This window comes from Excalfactoria chinensis, chromosome Z, assembly GCF_039878825.1.
Source record: "Excalfactoria chinensis isolate bCotChi1 chromosome Z, bCotChi1.hap2, whole genome shotgun sequence".
In the NCBI taxonomy this organism is placed as follows: domain Eukaryota; kingdom Metazoa; phylum Chordata; class Aves; order Galliformes; family Phasianidae; genus Excalfactoria; species Excalfactoria chinensis.
Window position 1 is genome coordinate 50,633,645 of NC_092857.1, and position 22,420 is coordinate 50,656,064.

A 22,420-nucleotide genomic window follows, 5' to 3' on the forward strand; every position below is an offset into this window, starting at 1 on the left:
ACACAGTTGCTTCATGAATACTCAATGTACACAGAGCATATGAATCACACCATTGATATGTTTTTGTATGTTGTTTTAAAACATCTTTCCAGAGAGCTTTTAATTAAACAGGCTTTCCCAAAAGAAAATTTGCTATATATTCAGTCCACTATTCACCTGTATAAACATGATCAATTTGGCAACTTGTAATGACTTTTTTAACCAACATCTTCAGTAGAACGAGCTTTTTTAGAATCTGAGTTGTAACCTTCAGGTCGCTGATGAGAAGCGCAGTGTAGAAAACAGCAGGTCAAGGCTAGCTCCCAACGAAAGAAATCAGCCAACAGGCAGGGGGACCAATCCAGACTGTGCCAAAATTTTTGCAAGTTTTGTGGTACAGATAGCAAGCCCTCTTTAAAATGCGTTTTACAAAGAGAGAGATCTGCGCTGTTGGTGTAGCTAGTGAGTTCTGCGGATTGCTCATTCATAGTATTTACAGAAGTCTCAAGTAAATACAGAGGCACAATAACATGTTAAAGTTGTTGGCCAGAGGTCACTTCAGCAGACTGGAAGCACAGCTAAGCTAAGAACAGTTCTTTGTCCATTCTATGACAGGTCTGTATGACATCCAGACTCAGTGTAAACTGTGCTTGATTCTTGTCTTGTGCAAGTACTTCCAAACTCCAGGCCTGAGAACACTGACTCTGGGCAGTGTAGGCCCAGGAAGCTAGAGAAGGTAGCAACCGTGGACAGTATAGGTCTAGCTCAGAGCTGTAAGAGGGAGATACGTTCTTGTTTTAGGACTGCAGAGTAGCAGGGCTACCGTAGCTGTGCCACAAAAGTGCTTTTTGTGACCAATTTCTTGTAGGTTTCTCACACAGAACTTACAGCCTCACAAGAAAAGGTGCCTCTCCTCAAATGACTGAAGAGTAGAAGCTTGAAGGGAAAGGAAGTGTGTGTTTATGGAATAACTTGATTTTTCTGTTTCATCAGCTGATAGTGATGTCCATGTTTTGGTTTGTTTCGCCACCAATACTAACATTTAATCCATGTGCTAAGTTTGGGCTCCCTTGTGCTGAGAAAAAAACCATAGTAATTCCCCAGACTGATAATTAGACATGCTAAACTCCTGCTTCCTAAATAATCTCATGGGGAACACAGCTAACTCAAATCCAAAACACCGCAAGTTTTCTCACTTAAATGCAAACAATTTGGCTTGGCTAGAAAACAGCTGTGAACTGAGAATTAAAATCTACCAACAGCAGACTAAGTACAAGCCTATTTTCTCATGCAGTGGGGTAAATAATATGCCACCAATCTGGCTGATGGTGTCTACTAACAATACGCAAAAGCTCCCAGGCAGATGACAACAAACAGAAAACATTAGGTTGGATGTAAGCCTTAGAAGCAGTTTTCTTCCTGATCAATAATATTTGAAGATTGGCAAGATACAGGCACTATGTACAGATAACGCACAATAACAACACAAGTGCTCCTAGAGAAGCAAATGTGTTCTACTTGCCTGTGCCTGAGTAAGGAATCCAGAATGACAGCAATGATTTAGAAAGCAACAAACTACAAGAGTGTAATTCTCCAGCCTGGAACACGTTCTTGAACAAATGAGTGGCTTTGATTACATGAGACTGTAACTAGTTCTTGTGTGGTTTGTTGTATTTCAGTAGTCTCGCAGCCTTGCAAAAGACTGTGATGACCTCACCAGAATCTTTGCACAGTGTTAGGTTTTCTTTTTGTGTTTAGTTGTTGCTGGTTTGCTTTTTATAACAGTGCTTGTAAGAATGCTTATCAAAAGTCATAAAGGGGTCACTTTTGAAGGGGTCACTGGAACAATGATTGATAAAAGCCACTCTCAACAGTTTGGGGCACTTTTTAGCAGTCTTACAAAGTAATATGAGCAAGTACTTAAGCGAAGCTCAACAGTGTCCTATAATGAAATCTCCATGAAATTCAGAAGAGCATCCATGAAAACAGCATTTGCACTACAGCCGGGTTCTAAGTGCTTTCCTTCTCTGAAAACTGATAACTGAAGAAGCAGCACTGTCCAAAGCACTTGAAAAGCACTTGAAAGAGATTACCAGATGAATCTGCCTTGCCTGAAACAATGTAGTATGTCTCAGCCTGCAGGCTAATTTGTGTTGTGAAGGGAATTTACAACATATTATGTCTACCACCCTAGCTAGCAGGATCCATCTGACCATTACAGTTCATTAAAGAATTTAGGAATACTGTGGAAAATAAAACACATTATGCAAGATTTTACTTCTCACTTTTGTTAGGGAAAATGCCATGTCTTTTGTAAAGCGTAACTTTGGTGCCATATATATATACTCCATCTCACAAAAAGCACTGCTTTTCTGAAAGGGTTGTAGTCTCCTGGTATGGTGTTGCTAGAGGCAGAAGACAGGAAGACTGTGAATCACTAAAGATAGCAGGTTGACTTTATGGAGGACAAGCATAAGAAAATGTTCCGCTAAGCTTTGTAATTAGCAAATCCAGGCTGCCCCAACTGTGGACAAACGGGTGTCAGAGGAATGGCTTCTGCATTTTGTACGAAGTGACAGGACATGAGAAGAGCTAGGCATCGTTTCGGATCTATCGTGTGAGATAACATGCTCAGTCTGCAGCATAATTAATTATTCTACCTACCCTGACGAGAAAAAAAGTTGCAACTATCATACCTGAAATACTGCCTTTGTCATTTTATCATCATAGAAATGGCTCAGAGAGGAATAACAGAAGGTATCAGCATCGATTATTTCGTATTAAAAGAGATTAAGGCAGGCTTTGCTAGTCTAGTCATTAAAAAAAAAATAGAGCTATTTCCTAGCTCTCTTAAATCCTACTCTACCAGTTTTATTTAATCATTACTTAAGTGCATCGCTAAACAATACAATAGATAAGTACATATCCCCTATTTTTTTCCAGTATGGTTTACCATAAAATGACAGACGTATCTTTATGGTATGGAATGTTCAGTTAAACAGGCGCCCTACACAGAAGGACATAAGGACGTTCACCATCCAGAACACTATTGCTGAGTGAGTGTGAGTCTGTACAATTTGTGGAACTCTTTGCTACAGGGCTTTGCTGAATTTCTGAGCTAAAAAAAAATGGATTCTGTTGACAACAGTATTAAAAACACCAGCACATCTTGTTATGATATAAACTGTGTAAGAGTTAGCAGTCCTTATGTATCAGGGCACAAGTTGATCACCAGATGAAATCATGAAGATGATTCTTCCCAAATCACACTGTATTGCACAACTGGCCAAAAATATGACTTATTTTGCTTCTCTTGAAGCATCTCCCCATCATGTTAGTTAACAGTCATTTTTTGGAAAGAGGCTGTTCAGTTACAGAGGAGACCATAAAGCATATTTTTCTGCAGCTATTTTTTTTTTTTCTTTTGTAAATGTAATTGCTGATCATTCTGTTCTATGAGGATTTTCTGGTTGTCTGACTAATCAGCTTCTCCTCAGTCATGCCCCTAGAATGGTCCAGGTGACAAAGGCACTGCTTGGCCCTCCCAGCAAGCAGGCTGTGTTTCTGAATGTCCTGTAGAAACTGCCACTGCTTCAACTTCAGTTCCTTCCCTTGCACGCACAAACACACACACACACATATTCTTGCCTTCCAAAGAATGTCTTCCAGTGCAGCAGTCAAGTCTCTACTTTAAAACGTGACACCTGTACAGTTTTTATTGTTTTGGTGGTAGTTTTAATATCGATGTTGGTAGATAGCTGAGACTTTTCTTCTAAAAGGCTGTCTTTAGATCCATTCCGTCTCTGGAGGGAACAAATTAAAATATCTTGTTGATAGGGCACAGAAGAATTTAAATACCATCTTTTGATAACTGCAGCTATGACTGCCGCAGGTGAAGGATATGGCAGTTTACAGATACATACACCAGGGATATGAAAGTCACTACACTGGATCAAAAAGAACCTTTTCCTCCTTCTTTCCTCCTCCTCCTCCTCCCAGCTGCTACTCCTCTGTGCTATTTGGATTCATATTCCCTACTCAGGAAATTCCACAACTAATTATTTGGTATTTAGCCAAATACAGCAAGCACCATTCGGTGGGAACTGATGGCCAGTGCTGTAAGGAGGTTCACTGCTAGCAAAGAACAGGCTGTGTGTTAGCTAGCCTTAAAGTGAAAAAAAATCTGAGTGCTGTTTTAAAGTTGTTTGAATTTAAAGTGATTTTAACTGTCTATATGACAAAATATGGCAAGTGTTGCCAGTTAAATTCTGTGCAGTTTCCACACTATATGGAGGGTGAGCATGCAGTTCTTGCATATCAGTATGCCAGATTAATAGACACAAGGCCGGCTGTGGGAAGGAGATTTTTTGTTTCCTGTAATTATGATTTTATATTTGAAATTACATTGCTTAGATTTCTAAATGAGAGTTTTGTGTTGGTAAACAATCACTTCTTTTGCTGACAAGCATATAGAGCCTTCAGAGTGCTGCTCTGCACAGGCCTCACCTGAAGCACTGGGTGCAGCTTTGTGTGTCACAATAAAAGAAGGACATACAGCTATTAGAAAGTGTCCAAAGGAGGGCTACAAATGTGAAAGAGCATAAGGGGCAAGGTGTGTGAGGAGCAGAATTCCCCGGGTCTGTTCAGCACAGAGCAGAGGAGCTGAGGGGAGGCCTGATGGCAGCTGCAGCTCCTCACAGGGAGCGAAGGGCAGCGCTGAGCTCTGCTCTGTGTGACGGCGACAGGACCCGAGAGAACGGCATGGAGCTGTGCCAGGGGAGGGGAGACAAGGTGGGGATTACAAAAGGTATATAAAACAGTATTTACGTAAGAAAAGTTTCATGTAACTATGCAGCTTAGCTGGAAAAACTTCCTCCAGGTACAACAGCAAGTAACTCTTAGAGAAGCAGTACATACCTTTCTAAGATCTGGAAATTAGATGGAAATATGTCTGGAATTTTTCCTTTTATGTTTGTTTTCCTTTAGATTACTGGTTTAACAGAACTGCAAGTTCTTCCTTCTCAGTTTTTAAGTTTAATACAGCTATCCAATCTAAGCAATGTTACCATAGCTTCAGACAGAAGCTAGTGATGACAGTAAGTTTTCTCCTTTTTAGATTTCAGTCAGTTAAAAACTATTCAGCATTGGAAGAAAAAAAAAAAAATACCTCAAGCCTGAGCTGCAAAAGAAGGAGGGGAAAAAAAAAATGCCAGTGAATAATAATATTTAATAAATGTTGAGAGTTGATTATCCTCCTGTAGAGAACTGGTTACGTTCTTAAGGATGCATCCAACTTATACTGAGAAAACATCTTTAATAGCAGAAGCATGTGTCAGCTGCAGGCATGTGCTACAGAATTCCATATATTTGGAAACATAAACAAAACATACTGCAAAACATAAAATTTCCAGCTACGCTGTTGTTGAAAAAACAAAATGATGGCTTTTATTATCACTGAAAAACTAAGAACTTACTGAAATAAAGCACTAGATTCCCTTCTGCATCAAATAAATAAATAAACAGATAAACAGTGGAAAAACGTAAAGGATGCGTAATTACTAACCTGTTGTGTAAACTGGATGCTGGGACCTTTAACATCTGAGGATCGTGTAACAGGCAGCGGAGGCACCAGATCATTTTTCGCACTGGAATTAGGATATTACAAAGTAGATACTGCTATAATGAAGTAAACAATGAAATATATACAAAAGTAATACTGAAACTAAACAAGGGAGTTACCTAAGCAAACTTTGAAAGGCCAACACCTGAGTTTAGCCATCTGAAAGCTATCATGCTGACTATTAATAGTCGGTCGATGGAGGAATCTCCCTGGCACCTTTCATCCCATCCTTATTCCAGGGCCTCTTACCTCCTGGTCTGGAGGGACGATTCATTTTCACATGATCTGGAATCATGCACATGCCACATGTCTCCCAAGGTCCCACCTAGCCCCTCAAGCCCCTTGCTGCAGAGTATAAGCATTTTCTCTGCAAATCAGTCTTTTAGGAAAAACTGACTTACCCACTGCTGGGTACACAGGAGTTCCTGTGAAACAATTTACTACAAATGACATTTTGATACTAATTAAAGACGTAATGTATTTGGAAAGCAACTTTTGAATTCTCCCTTTAGGAACTTCAAGTCTTACCACAAAGGAACAACAAAGGTTTATTTTTCATATTTTCCCTTTTCTAAGTGGACCAAGCAAGCCTCTGTGGCCAAAAGAGACCAGACATGCTTTTGTACTTCTTCGAATCACGTAGGTCTGAAGATCTACAGGTTTACTTATCCTTAATCCTATGGCAGCCAACAATCACATGTATGGCCTTTCTAATCTAACTGCAAGTGAGCTCTGAATAATTTCTGAGCCAGATTAAAACAGTACTTTGTTAATAATCCCAGTCACGTACTTCACTTCAGACAGAACAGATCTTTCACCGTCAGAGCACTGGGACCGCCGATACTGACGGTAACTTCGAGGCGAATGTGAATGCCTAATGCGTATCGGGTCGCCTTGAGTCCTAGGAGAGACACAAAATTCACAACAGCAGGTTAATAAATCAGATCTTCGGAATAAAAACAAAATGCAGCTGCCACCTGAGAGACCCTCCCTTTTTGAGTCTGTAACTGGAATTCAATGCTTTACAAGTGCAGTGGTCACAGACTAGCAAGTTGTTTTTTGAGAATGGAAGTATTTAATACAGAATGCCTTAATATATGCAGCTTTAGCGTCACCCTTTTCTGTTCAGTGGTGCTGAGGAAGCAAATTATAATGCAAAGCGTGATTCCATTTCTGTCACAGGCAGCTGCCTGCATTAAGACATGGCATCCCAAATGGGCAATTATCACAGCAAAATAGATGCCTGTTCTTAAGTAAAGGGCTGTGCAATGGCAGCTGCCCATGATAAGCAATGGAGATGAACAAGTCAAACAAATGGTCACAAAAAAAATGTAAGAAGAAAGCATAAGTTCAAGAAATAAACAGACTTGTTTATTTGCATTCAATTCTCCCCAATTCTGTAATGCATAGCATGTAGAACAGACTTGCATACAGACTTATGTAGGTACAGAGCATACAGACACACAGCAAGTTTATCAGTATGTGACACACAGAGAGAGATAAGATTTTTTTCATATTTGGGAAAGAAAATACAAAGTTTTAAAAACATGAGGTGTTCTCACCCAACCCATGCTAGGAATACATCTGGGCTAGGTACAATTTTAGGATAATTTAAGTATAAACCGAATAATACTTCAGTATAACAAAGTTCATGTTAAAAAAAAAAAGTAAGCTTTTATATTCACCAAGAAAAATCCTGATAGAAACTCACTCTATTTTCGTGTATGGTATTTCTTTCAATTGCTCCTCAGACAAGCCTGATGGATCCACAAGTTCCTTCCTAGAAAGCAACAGGCAAAGTAAAAAGTCTAATAGTAGCTCCCAACTTCAAACCCATTCTTTTTGTTATTATTATTATCATATTAGACTGGAAAGATTTATTGAAATAAGCTGTTGTCAGCCCTAAGACTATATTGACACCAAATAGAAACCTATTAATAAATGTGTCTAACTTCACCTTCATTGCTCTAACCGCATATAACATCCTGTTTCACTCTCACCTTCACGCAGTCTGAGCCTTTCAGTTTCACAGAATCAAATACTGTGCATACTGAACATCGGATATGCTTTGGAATGGTTAATCTTTCCAAGTGGTAGTTTTAGGCTAAATAGAATAGAGGGCCTTATCCCAAAAGTATCACTATTGCAATCACATTTTGCAAGCCCCAGCTCTAAAACACTATATTTTTCTTTATATTTCCCTTACATTCAATAGACATCTGTATTCAGTGGTCTACAGTATCTTCTACAAGTCATTTATACCTGCATAATTTATCAAAGCACTTAACCTGATTCAAAAGCAATGACCACAGCCACAGGGAAAGGAATGCGATGAACCATTTGAGGGACAATGCAGCAGTCATTCAGGTGCTATACTTACTGAATATGTTTCCAGAGTTCTTCTTTAGCTTGTACATCTGGGCTTCTCCTACAAACATCAAGACCATAAACTGTGAAAACCATCATCCAACACACTGTTGTTCAGTAATCAATGTTAAGAACAGAGTCTGCACATAAATAATTGCAAGCATAGTCCACTCATGGCTTCTGCATATAGAGTTTGTTAACTCGGAAAATACATTAAATTTCATTGCTTTAATCTAACTGAAAAATTAACCTACAAGTACTGATCCACTAGTGAAGAACATGCTTAAAATATCAATGACGGAAGGGCTCCTCTTTGCAAGCTATAGCATTATCCAGCCACTACTACCCAGTTACCCAGCTGAAGACAGCCTGTTCTGTAATAACCTTTTATAAAGGAGAAACCCTGTGGCCCTAGGAGCTCTCTGTGAACAGGGAAAGGAACAGACTATGCCAGTCTGGCACAGCAGTCATCCCCAGTACTCACTGGTAAAGGACCCACTGCTCTATTGAGGTCACAGCACAGCCTTTGCTTACTGGTCATTTCCAATTACAGTTTTTCCTTAGTTCATTTAGCAATGTCATGTCTGGGACAAACAAACAAAAACCAGCTGAATGCTTTGCAAAACCAGAGAGAGCCAAAAGAGAATCTTATGGTTCCCTCACAAGACTAACATGAACTGATCCGTGATGTTCTTATGCTGCAAAGGGCAGCTGTTTCCAAGCAGCATCCTGCCCGCCCTTACTTCTCAGCTCCTCATGATGGTAACAGCCACAGCCACAAGTAGCTTGCAGCATGACGTTTGTTAGCGTTCAGAGGTTTCTGTTTCTCTGTGAACTCGTGTTTATTGTAATGTATTTCATTTTCTTATGCTTTCACTTCCCCCATCTCACCTCCCTTCTTGCATTTACTTTGTCTCTTCTTACACCAGCCCATGTTTTGTTTTGTTTTTTTAACTCCCTGACATAGAAGCTTGTTATCCAGTGGCTTTTAACAGCCCTTTGCACCCCCCATTCCTAAACTGGTTCCTCCTTCTCTGCAATCCCTTGCTCACAGAGCAGCAGCTGCTGTATCCACCCAGGGGCTAGGGAGAGGGAATAATCTGGCAGTGGGGAATGCAAAGGCTCAGTGAAAAATGCCCGTTTCTCCAGAGAGGTTTTGTCATGCCTGCAAGCCCTAGTTTGCCTGAGGAAGCACAGCCTCAGGCTCACCCCATGGTCCATACTCCCATAAAGCAGCACTGTGCATACCACTAACCCATCCCATCAGCTCACTGCTTTTAGGCATTCATGTAAATCACAGAATGACCCAGAATCACAGAACGACAGAATAAATACAGTTGTTCAAGATGTGGCTGTAAGACTCGCTGTCCCACCAATGACGAGGAGGCCTCACCCGCAGTAAGAAAGGCTAAATGTTGAGGCAGTATAGGAAGAGAACAGTTATGTAAGAAGTCATCTTCACTCCCTCGTCTTTTAGGAACTGTGTCTTCTGCCTCCCTGCTAGCCCTGGGTATTTAACTCTGTGATATCCACCATCTTTAATTCTTCCTCTTCCTTTCACCCCACAACTCCACTAGTAAGGAAGCCACTGTTGCAAAATTCCTGTACAGTCAAACATGGCAAGCCACAAGGGGAAAAGCAATCATGAAGGAAAGGGGCTGAAAACAGTAATTCCTCAAGGTAATATCTTTAGGAATTCCCATCATAGCATCATTTATTTTCCACCTGCTGAAGAAGTGTTACATTACTGGGATTACCTCACAACATTTGTTCAGCTTAACTCCCAACAAAAGAATATTCAGAAATATTCTAAATAAAAGCATTTTTTCTACTCCTTGTAAGGCAGCAGGAACACTAGCACTCTGAAATGAAGAAAAGCCCGTAGAAGGAGATGTCTTGTTGGAGTGTAACGCAGGTATTGTAAATCCTGCATTAAAAAGCTGTGTTTGTACAGCTCTGAACAGCCTGTGACATTGTATCCTCAAAGCCAGATTACAATGCCTCTTTCCCTTTGTTTGCAACTTTTTTATTGTGAATTGTTATACAAATCATTGTTTGGACACATGATCTATGCTCAGATTGTCTTACTGCAGTATCTGAATCCAGTTTTGAATGGACGACAGTTTACAAACAATTTGCTCGCTAACCAAATTCACTGATGTGCAAGAAATCCAATGGGAATTCTCTAAGCACTGAGTCTCCAGAATCCTTTGTTTTTCTGTTTTGTTTTTACTAGCTCAAACAGCCCTACATTTTAATATGGCCTGCAATATATTTTGTGTCTCCATCTGCATGCTTATTAATACTTCAATGTGATTCACAAATAGTAAATTTAAATAGCTAAGGAATTTCAATGGCCATTCTTCTTAATTAAAAAAGCCCTTTGGCTACGCAGATGTTTCAGACAAACTGTTGAAAATAAACCCAGCAGAACTAGAATTGGAAGCTCTCTATATCTCTGATTCCTTTAAAAGAAAGGAAGGTCAAATGTTAAATGTTTTTATTCCTGAGACTGAGGAGACACCAAACCCTGCCCACCAAGAATGATTAATGCCACTCATTATCAAACAAATGTAATACAGCATGCCAGACACAATAAAAATGTTTGCACGTTCAGAATGAACGTTCAGTTAAGCCAACTGAAATAGCGGACTTAATGTGAAAGGCCTCAGCTGTATTATTAAAATGATGGTTTTCTATCGGATGTTAAATGTGCAGATTGAGGTGACCATATGGCCAGATCTAAAAATAAAAATAGCCATACCTTACACTCTAGGGAATCATTTCCCTTGCCTCTGACCTGCATTCAGTCCTGTAAACAAACAGCTGAGCTGAACCAAATCAAATCAATGTTCTTATACCCTAATGTAGCTTGGGCTAACCCATTCAAATAAAGGCCTTTTACTAAACATCTTGAAATGCGCTTCTAAAGGAATTCACAATTTACTTTTTCCATTCATGCTTCCATACATTACATACCTACACCACACATCACAGTTTGAGCTGGTGTTTTGTTCTGTTTTTTTTCTTCCCTGTTTTAACTGAAGAATGAGACAAAGGGAGGAATATAATCATCACTAACAGAATACGGAGAAGAAATGAAGGATCACCCAGAACCTTCGGGATTTCTCCTTTCTTTGCATCATCTGCAATCTTTCCTTCTTTTGCGTGACATCACTCTTTACTAGTAGTAAATTAGGGACATATAAAGCAGAAAGTCACTGTGCTAGAAATAAAACCCTTATCTTTCTCTCAGTTGGCCACAAGATGGAGCCCTCAATGTCCTAGCAATGAAATCCACTTGGTGTATGGAAAAAACCTGAGTTTGCTATAAATTTAATCTAACCAGGTTTACACTATTTATTTTAACATTTTATAAAAAGAAGTAATCACAATTAATCAACTGTATTTTGTAGCATCCACACAAGCAAGCATTAATATCTCTTTATTTTTAGTGATTTATCATTGTGTAATCACACCTAATAAAGTTTTACTTCCGTGCAGCTGAAAGTGAACAAGACTGCACAAATCCAGTTCAAATAGGAATTCCAACATTTGAAAATGTAACACTAAATGTTATTTCTCATTAAAAAAACCAAAATGTAAACTATGAAAATGGAGATAAAAATTAGTTCCAGCACCATGTGTAACTGCAAACAGAGCTCAAGGGAATTTTAATACCAGAAACAGAAGTGTAGATTAAATTACAACAGGTAAGAATGAAGTTGTTTATTAAGGCATTATACGGGCTCTGCTGGTCTATTCTCAACATGAAAGGTAGATTTAAGAAAAGACATTAAAGGGAATTCTCTGCATAACTGTGTCACAGAGATTACATATTGTGCATCAGTGTTGGAACAGAACAGTTCACCTGATTTAAGCAGGCAGTGAGGATGGGGACACAGTTACAAAGATTGCCCTCTATTGCTTTTTTCCCAGTGCTACATAGCTGCTTTCCCATGCACCAATGACAACTGGACATGGAGACTTGAGCAGCTAATCTCAACAGGAACAATGCCGCAGGTGTTGTACTGATGAAAGACATGTACACGGACTTCACAAATTCCTGTATCAACCACATAAAATCTGAATATTTTCACAGACATTCTGCCCAGAAGTGGGAACCACTGTCCTCTTAGAATTACAGACTTCATTGAAGGCAATGGAGAGAGTCCAGGTGTGTTACAGAGCTCTTTTTGTAAAGTTATTCACTGTCTGAAACACAAATCCCTAGATTGATTCAGACCACGAAGAGAAATCTGCTTAAGGAAGGACATGCAACATGACTACTGCTTCTCCTCAGCAGCTGAGAGCAAAAACCACACTGGAGGTATCCCTCCCACATTTTAACACACCACAGCAGCCCTAATTTTCATGTCATAGTGGTCAAGGGGTACATACGATCGAGATCTGTGCCTGGATCGACGGTAGTTTGGATCTGCCTGGTTTTTCTCTTTTTGTCGTCGTAGCACAGCTTCCCACTGAGGAGCTGAGTCAACCATGTCATTTTCTTGCCGTAATCTGCAGAGAAAGTACCGGAACTTAGTCTGAGGTTTCCAACACAGAATGCTCAGAGGCAGCAAGAGGGTATTTTTATCTCCACCGAAATCCATCTCCTGCAATGCAATATTTTTACATTTTATCTTGCCAAATTTTGATTCATGTTCCCAAAATACATAAGATGCAAGAACCTGTATAAAATAGAGACTCACTGATTTGTTTTATATAGCTCAAGCCAAAATGAATGAATCCAAGACATTAAAAACAGACCTACAACTCAAATTCAACCTGTCTTTCCAAGTGGAAATGTTTCCATCTGGAATGTTTTTCCTGTCCCACTTAGATGCTGAAGTCCTCCTCATATACATCAAGCATAAGCTCAATACTGTGATACAAGACTCCAGTACTACTACAACTTAATCATCTCCTTTGTCACCCAAGGCCTAGCAACCCTTCCCAGTGAGCATCTCTGGTCCCTGGAACAGGCACAAAGCCCAAACAGAATGGGAAAATCCCATCACAAAGGAGACAAAGATAATCTCCTAATTTTATTTATCTCACAGAGAGAGGCAAAAAAACTGGGAAAGGAGGAAGGTTTTAAACTCCAGTTCTGCTCGGTGTGGATAGGTGTGAAGCATGAGATAAATGAGTCCTGCTCAGAGGTGCAGACAAACTCATTACTCAAACAGTCGTGGAACTAACAAGGTAGAAAGGAATGTGAAATCCTAAACTCTGTGAATTATTTCATACACTGAAGTACACAAATTCTTTGGATCTAAGATGTTGTAGTACCAGGTGATTTTCATATGTGATTCCTTTTTCTTGCCGAGTCATGAATCTCATTACTGCAATGTATTAAAGATTACAACAAATGTCAATATGCTGTAAAATGAACATGTTTGATAGTGGGCTGACATAATTCTATCATGGAAAAGCTGGTCAGGACAACTGGCACAACAACAGTTGGTCATTAAAAGCTCTAGAAGCTTCAGGGCTTTAGTACTGCAGATACCTCTACTGTGATAAAATGCTAAGCTGGGACAAGTGGATGTGTCTAGTTATAGCTGTAAACTTACAATTCAACAGTGATTTATGTATAAGCATATAAACAACCTTGGAAAATATCACTCCAAGAGTCGGAAAGTATGACCAGCATACTGAAGAAACTTGGGAAGCTTAACAAAACAAAATAATGGGAACACTGGCAACAAGCAAATAAACCATCAGAGGTAAGTGTTTTATTTGATGGAGACATGACTGCCTGAAAAATGTACGGCATGCTGTTGTTGTTGCTCTTCAGTAAATATGTACCTTTCTAGTTAAAGTTACTCTGTTCACAGCCGGGGGTTGGAGATCAATACTGTTTAAGGTCCCTTCCAACCTACACCATTCTGTGATTCTAAGTTTCTAATTGTATTGAGCTGAACTGACAAAGCAGGCAGGTGATTTTGCTTTAATAAAATCTTCACTCACATGCATGAGTTTTGAGCTAGATCCCCAAGTACTGTAAACAAACATAACTCTAATGAATGGCACTAAGCATCTGGAACAGACCACAATATAGGTATTGGTTTCTAAGCAGGTTTTTTTAAACCTGTAATCTGGTGGTAGGGATTAACGTAAGCATCTATCTAAGGCTTCTGTAAAAGAACTCACACAGTAACAAGTAATGAATTGTGATTTTCATCCTGGATAATCCAGTTTGTGGAGACAGCAATAATCCCACATGGCATAAACAGTATCAACTGCCTCACACATATGGCCCATCACTTAAACCCGAACAAAAAGAAGACATGTGGCTGTCAGAATAGCACTGCTACATTGGGTGCTGAATCTGCCTGCTTGCTTGGTTTGATTTTAAACCATTCCCTCTTGTCTTACATACTCCTAGAAGAAGAGATTCTCTCCATCCTTCCTGTAGGTCCCTTTAATCATTGTAAGGCCAAAGCCAAGTGCCCCCAGAGCCTTCTCTTCTTCAAGCTAAACAAGCACAGTTCTCTCACCCCTTCTTCATAGGAGAGGTGCTCCAGCACTGTGACCATCTTTGTGGCCCTCCTCTAGATGTGCCCCAAATCTCTTTGTCTTTCTTCAGCTAGAGAACCCCAGTCTTGGATGCAGTACTCTAGGCAGGACTTCATGAGAGCAGAACAGAGGGGGAAAATCACCTCCCTGTGCCAGCTCCCTAAGCTAGCTATGTTTTTTTTTGTTGTTTGTTTCTGTTTTTTTTTAATGCAGTTCAGACTTTCTTGGTTGGCATTCTGGGCTGCAAGCACACACCGCCAGCTTTCTCATAAGCCTGCACCCATATCCTTCTTCCCAGGACTTTCAATCCATTCTCCATGTAATAATTGTCCATATAATATTCCATTACATCTTAATGCTGCGCAAAAGATGGCAGCAGAGGGGCACTCCAATAGAATGGCATCTGAATGAAAGTGCATATGAAGTAAAGGTGTGGAACTGAAATACAGAAGAAACTGCACTCATTTACATTCATTGACGTCTGCTGAATGTTTCTGGACACCAAACAGCAGATGGGAAGTTCTACACAGAGAGACTAGTGAGGTGCTGGAACAGGCTGCCCTGCGAAGTTGTGGATGCTCTGTCCCTAGAGGTGTTCAAGACCAGGTCTGATGGGGCTCTGGGCAATCTGATCTAGTACCAAATCCAGAGGTTGGCAGCCCTGCCTGTAGCAGGGTGGGTTAAAACTTGATGATCACTGGGGTCCCTTCTAACCCAAACCATTCTATGATTCCATAATTTTATGTGAGTGCAGTGAGGGCTGGGTGGTGGGCTTCTGCAGCAGCAACTGCAGCTCACCTCCGTAGGTACATATTTTCACAAGTGCAGTATGCAGGATCTTCTTATTGTCAGCAAAAATGCATAGCTAACAGTGGTGACTATGTTAAAAAAGAGTGCTCTGTAGATAACAATGTTCTCTATCAAATGGTGTTGCTGTGTTCTTTGTACCTGTTACAGTTTCCGTGGAAATAAAAAGGAGTTATTATTTTCAGAGTGACCAATATTCATCATAGGTTCTTCCTCTTACCGTGAATACTTGCTTGGGAGGAAATGTTCAGATAATCACAGAATCATAGAACAGCCTGTGTTGAAAAGGACCATAATAATCATTTATTTTCAACCCCCTGCTATGTGCAGGGTCACCAGCCACCAGACCAGGCTGCCCAGAGCCACATCCAGCCTGGCCTTGAATGCCTCCAGGGATGGGGCATCCAAAGACTCCTTGGGCAGCCTGTTCCAGTGCGTCACCGCCCTCTGTGTGAAAATCTTCCTCCTAATACCTAACCTAAACCTCCCCTGTCTCAGTTTTAAACCATTCCCTCTCATCCTACCACTACCCACCATCATAAAAAGCCATTCCCCCTCCTGTTTATGCACTTCCTTCAAGTACTGGAAGGTCACAAGTAGGTCACACCTGCAACTCTTTTTTTTTTTTTTTTTTTTTTTCCCATGATGTTTTATTTCTACCCAATAAAAAGCTGACATTAGTTTCAATACAACAGTACAAGTCAGTGTGCTTGTCTCAGGAACTCAGTTATTATACTGTGAAATAAATCAATATTAATCTGTGCAATAAATAAACTTGAGTAAAAGCACACGTAAGCCTCACTGTATTGTCACAACTAACCCTGCTGCAGATGGACCACCTCTGCTAAGACAGGAAAGTTAATCACTGCCTATGTCCTTATAGCTTATTAGATTCTTGTTTGGTATGCTAACAAAATGGAAAAAATCATTATGGTTGGTGCTCTTCCTGACAAGGAACAAGTATCTGACCTTCCTTAAATAATGTCTGTTTACTTTAGCACTGAAAATTACTTCTAATCTTGCCTGATTTTAAGTGACCATCTAGGAGAAACAGATGCTGTAACTTCAACATTTTTAGCATATCTTACATTTCTGGGCATGTCAGAAGAACATAAAAATTCTTGTCCTTCCATACAAATTGATTATAGTCTTTTTAATTGTAAGCACTTTTTCACAAACTAAGAACAGTTGGTAAAGGCCCATTCATTTCTTCAGAAAAGGGTAAGCATAGCTTAAGTCTTCTTACAATTCAATCTTTATATTGCAGGAATCTTTTAAAAACATTCTTGTGGCCAGTCACTAATTTCATTGACTTGCCTGTGGAACTCTTGAGAACAAGAGGTTTCACAGGAGAAAAAGGCAGGCAAGATTGTACTGAGAGAATGAAATACAGAATGCACCCACTTATCACTGAAAATATACCCAGCACTTCATTCAGACTTCAGAGCTCACCCAGAAAACAAAACTTCCATACACACTACTATGCTGTTAACTGAGTATCTCAGAAGACTGCTCTGCTCTGATTTAAAGAATTGCCAAACAAACATCATGATTCAGCTACGCTTTATGTGAGACCATTTTAATGTTAAGGACTTTATAGAATCTCTTCAACTCTTGAAAGTTATGCTTAAAGTACATATTTCTAAGCACTGTTTTAACATATCAAGCAAATCCCCTGCCTTTAAGAGCTTCAAAATACCTGAAAATAATTTATCACTAATAATTCTGTAGGCAAAACAACAAGAAACACAACAGCTTATGGAGACTACTTTAAAAAAACCTAATCAATCCCTTTTTTGTTCAGTGACAGTTCTCATTTGCTCTGTTATTGCAATATGAAGCTCTATGTGCTTTGCTAAAATACATTATATAAATAGCTCTCATGCTGCTACCACAAGTGCAATATAAAAATGCTACAGTAAGTTAGTTGTTATGCCAACTTCTTATCATCAAGAAAAATGGAACATAAGATCTAAAACTTACTAGCATCATTTGACGTTAACTGCTATTGTTCTACTAAAAGCTGGCATTGTACACAACCATAGAATCACTCAGATTGGAAAAGACCTTCAAGATCAAGTCCAACCACAACCTAACCATACTACCCTAACTCTTAGCAGCCCTCTGCTAAATCATTCTGGGTTTAGGCCTCCAGTTCACATTTTGGAAATTAAAAATACTGTCATAACTAAATACGAGCATTTAAAAACAACATCAAGTTTCAGATCCATTCAAAACTATTTTTTCTACTTGCTACAATGGCATATTTTTTGCTAAAAACAGACGTCTGAAAGAATTGTTAAAGTATATGCTTTGAATACCATATCCACTATTATCCACTTTGTTTGTATCAATGCTGCAAGTCCTTTATTAACATGTCCAGTATTTGATTTCGCAGTTCATTAGTGAGATCTTTCCACACATTAGGAGAAAGTACATACTTGCTGCACATACCAAAGGCAGACATGCAATACGGCAATTCTCTCTCTTTTTATTCAAGCAACAACTTGATGCTGCTTCGGGAGAACTACATCCATATAAAACATCAGTTCCTATTAGGGCTGTCTCAAGAAAATCCATTCTCTAGTTGCCTGTGTTTCATATAAATAAAAAGGTCTGAACAATAAAAAGGTCACCTGTTTCTCTTCTTCCGATGCTCCCTGTTGGAATTTTCAGATTCACTGCCACTGCTGGTGTTACAACGAGAACGTGATCTGGAGATGAGAAAAGCAGTATCACAGGATCACTTTAACCACTAATATCTTGTGAGAAATGCTGATGTTCTCAACAAGGAATAAGCAATGCCTAAAAGACAGGAAAATAAGAGTTACAAGAGTCTGGAAGGCTTGTCTACACCTGAGAGTCATACTATCTTTTGCTTATTAAATGACTGGAAATACCTGCTTCAAAGGAAGCACCCAGAATGCAGTGTCAAGTGACCGCTATTTTCCTTTTGAATCAAAGTACTGCATTTTTGGGTTTAACTACTTTAGCTCTCAGCATTCCTTATGGGTATGCCACAGTGAAATAGTTCTTTGAGGTGTAAAAAGTTCTACCTTTAAACTATGTGCATTCTCCTTTCTTACACATTATCATGGGACTCCCAATGGAAACTTTACATGGTAATTCTGATTCTGCAGGCAGATCAGAATAATCACTACATTTATCTTCCTCTATTCACCTGTAACTTTTAATTTGAGCTTCTAATAAGCTCATATCATTTTCTGAGTGTTGGGCTGTACAGATGAAACACCACCAGCACCGTGCTTCTGCTGCTTTATAGACACAGAGTGGCAGGTGTGCTCATCAGCACAGCTTTGAGGTAACCCCTGTCACAGCTACAAAGACAGAGCATCATATGAGGAAAAAAAAAGGAAGCAGCACCTTCTTTACCACCTCCAGCTGCGAAACTTCAAATGGTAAGGTGACATTTATGGCTATGATTATTTATTACTTAAAAAAAAATAGTGGAGAAGGCTGATACAAAGTATACAGGTAACACTTAAGAGTTGAACTTCAACAAGAAAATGAGGATCTGACTGCCTTCTCAGTACAAAGAAGTACCTGGTCTCTACTATCAGAAACTTTTAAAACCCCAGTTGCCACAGATCATAATTTTGCAGCAGACAGACCAACTATCAGGGCTTTCTTGTCCTAGAAATAAAGGCTCTGTTAATGTACTGCTAGGCTAAGTCCTAAAATACAGCATTAAAATCTGGTTTGGACTACTGTTCAATGAGATCATGGTCTCAGCCCTAAACATAGGCACACTTCTCTGTGCCACAGATGAACAGAGGAAGTTTAACAAAATTAACATGGGATGGTCCAGAAGAATTTTGGACATTGGGATTTAAGACTGGTGATGTTGTTGCTGCAATGGAAAACAAAAGTTTTCTTCTTAAGTCTCTGAGCATAAAATAGGAGAGCCAAGCAGGTGACTGCTGATGCTGCTGATGTTCTTGCTCCTCCTGGCTTTTCTTTATTCTTTTCTGAGCCGCTTTGTTAAAAGAACAGACTTGTTACATTGCCCCTCAAATAAGATGAAAGGTGAAGACAGCTGATCTGGTGTTACAGGTAAGAGAAGGCATTTCATGATAAGGTTGAAAGCTATGGTCAGGCACCTGCTCAGCCTGTGTTCTATCTGTTTAGAGAGAAGAGACCAAACAGGACGGGATAAGATCAAATATACTTCCTAGGAGTAGAAAAGCAACAGCGTTCACCTCCCTTAGGAATTCTAACTGCTCAGTGACACACTGCTCTACACTCTAAATAAGAAACTAGGGCAGTGCTGTGCATGTCCTTCCACCACACCTAAGGCTCAAAAATCTGCCCATGATTCCATTGAATTATGACTGGTTTCATCAGACTGGTGCATCACTGATTGACTCAGAGTCTATGGAAATGAAAACTCACCTTTTAAGAGGCTGATCTCCCCTCTCTCCTACGCAGTAACCTGAATAGCTTTTATTAAAGTAACTGATTAACTTCCAGAAATGTTTCAGAATAATTGCACACCAAGGACTGGGAAAATCAGTTCAGCTCAGCTTGTCTGCAGGGAATAGTCTCAGGAAAGTGAAACATCCCCAAAGGAGAAGCAAACACTATCATGCCTCCAAATTTTATGGTTCATAACTTAAATCCATTGAGAGGTTCAAGATAGACAGTTTTCTGGGTTAAAAAGAATACATTTCTGTGTGAAGCTAGAAGTGAGAACAAGAGAGTTGCATGTTTCTTCAGAAAAATGTTGCTCCTAAGAAAGAAAAGATTAAAAGACAGCATCCAAAAGGTACTGGCTCAAGCAAGCTCAGTAAGTTCAAGGAGCAAAACATGCCTCACAACTGCAGCAGATCTTACACCCGCACAACTCTCTCTTCTCCTTTCCCATACCTCATAACCACTAACACTCTCAACATTATTAGGCTTTATTTTTATTTATTTATTTATTTATTTTTAATTCCCTGGTCATCACAGCAACACCGTTCTTTCACATTTCAAGTATTTCCTTGCTCTGATTTAAAAAATTTATCCTATAAAGTACCAAGGCAGCAAAATAAAATATGCTATTTGCTCCAATTCAAGATAAGCCTATTTACTCCAATTCAAGATAAGCTTTTTTCTAGCTTTTCAGGAATTGAAATCTGCTCTACCTCTTGAGCACTCACATCAAATTACCTTGTTTTCACTGTCAGAAAAGCACTTGCAGGAAGATAGCAGAGCTGCTGAGCTGCTAGATGAATGGCAGGTTATTCATGCTAGCTGTCAGAATGTTACCTTTCACTGCATATTAAACATCAGTTTTTACTGAACTGAATAATATATCAAAAGCAAATTAGAAAAATAAAGGTGGTTTCCTAAGACAGGTGCAGGAACACAAAAGCTAACCCCAACTTCTAGCAATCACAGAGCAGCTTTATCATTTACCCCATGTTTTCTTGCTCAAGCAAGAAACATGTCCATCATGGTCTGACACATGAAGCAACAAACAGTCTGTTAGGCAAAAGAGGCAGAACATGCACAGCCCTGCAGGAACTTTGGGATAGAATTTGGTATTTGAGAGAAACATCTGACAGAGAAGGCTCATATCCTAATGCAGTCCTTTTTTGATTAAAATTTAAGTAAGGTCACCAATCTGAAGAAGTGGAGAAAGTCCACTGCTACATTCAGTAATAAATCTGTACACTGGTAACGTACAGCCTTCAGGCAGAGATCCCGTCTAAGCACTTGCATTTCCTACATGAAATACCTAACTACATCATCTGTTTTCTGTTCTTGACATTCACCATGGGTGTATCACTGGCAGATTGAAATGGTTACATCTTTCAAAAAATTAATGTTATCTTAGGCGCAAAGTACATGAGCTCTTTCTCTGACTTCCTGTGATTGTTCCTGAGATATTTGTATCTCTGCCAGAGCTCCTTTCCCATGCTGGTGCACTGAATCAGATCCTGGGAGTGCCTTCTCTCCTTCACAAGCTTCAAGAGAGTCAGACATCAAAATACACTCCACTATGTCCTTCTACCAACAGCCAGAGCAGGAACAAGGAGGAGCACAGCACAGAGCCACAGCAAAGAACTCCAGATGCAAAAATATGTAAAAAAAAATACATAGAAAGTTGAAGTCATGGGAGCACACACCTGAATTTACACCAGCATTTTATTTGAAAGTGTGACATCCAGACAAGATTGCACAAGAAAAAGAAGTGAAGCTTAACAAGGAAGTAAAAATGTCTAAGACACTTGGAGAAGACCACAAGTACAAAGTTTAAGCAGAACAGATACGCTTCTGCATCTATATTTTGGAGATAATCTCAAATGACAATACACGTGATATCAAAACAGATGGACTAATCAAAACACAACTTGCAGATGTAAAATCCAAAAGCTTAGACTTCTGGAATTGATTTTCAAGCTGCAAACAAGCCTTTACTAAACTTCCACGAACTATTTATAATACGTTTAAAAGTAATAACATGCAGGGCAGTGTGTAGGAATCACTGATGTGATAAGGTTATATTACAGAGCATTGGAAAGATAAACTTAAATAGATGAAAAACCCTAAACCTTTTAAACATTCATGAGAATGGGGAGGAGGGAGGGAAGATGCAAGGAACCAAAATATTGTCAGTACCTTCACTATCACTTCATGACTGCTATGGTGTATATATTTACCTTCTCCTGTGCTTTAGATCTGAATCTTCACCACTGTTCTGGGCTTTCCTGTGATATTAAGGAAGTGTTAATGAAATATAATTGAGTCACTTAACACAAATACACAAAGGTTTCCATCTTCAGTATTTAGGATGGAGAAAAAAAGGCATGTGCTTGTTTTAAAACTTTCAAGGCAATTCCACTAATTTACAGAGGCATGATCACATTCAAGTTCTCACTGCAAAATGCTGACTTGCAAGGCTTAGCACAGCAAGCTGGCCATTACAGCTTCCTAATGCTTTCATTATAGCAAATCCTGATGTCTTCCTCTCAATTCCAGTTAGGTCTGTATACACAGTGTAGCTATTGTTGTTAAACAGTTAAATAGGAAAGCATGTGAATTCAACTAAGACTCCGGAAGACACAATTAGACTCACTATTGTCAGCCTTTAGAGTCTTACATTCGAGATAAGACCTT

At 39.4% G+C, this 22,420-nt stretch overlaps 1 protein-coding gene across 1 annotated transcript in view; it reads right to left on the bottom strand.

Moving 5' to 3' along the window:
* Positions 1–3,405: 3,405 nt before the first annotated feature.
* Positions 3,406–22,420, bottom strand: part of EPB41L4A (erythrocyte membrane protein band 4.1 like 4A) — a 112,795-nt gene continuing 93,780 nt past the window's right edge. The window contains exons 16-23 of the mRNA XM_072360301.1: positions 21,964–22,011; positions 17,932–18,009; positions 12,368–12,487; positions 7,980–8,027; positions 7,311–7,379; positions 6,390–6,500; positions 5,543–5,624; positions 3,406–3,782 (exon numbers count right to left, since the gene is read on the bottom strand). Of these exons, the coding sequence (XP_072216402.1) occupies positions 3,657–3,782; positions 5,543–5,624; positions 6,390–6,500; positions 7,311–7,379; positions 7,980–8,027; positions 12,368–12,487; positions 17,932–18,009; positions 21,964–22,011 (682 nt within the window). The 3' untranslated portion in view covers positions 3,406–3,656. The remainder of the gene's footprint in view (positions 3,783–5,542; positions 5,625–6,389; positions 6,501–7,310; positions 7,380–7,979; positions 8,028–12,367; positions 12,488–17,931; positions 18,010–21,963; positions 22,012–22,420) is intronic.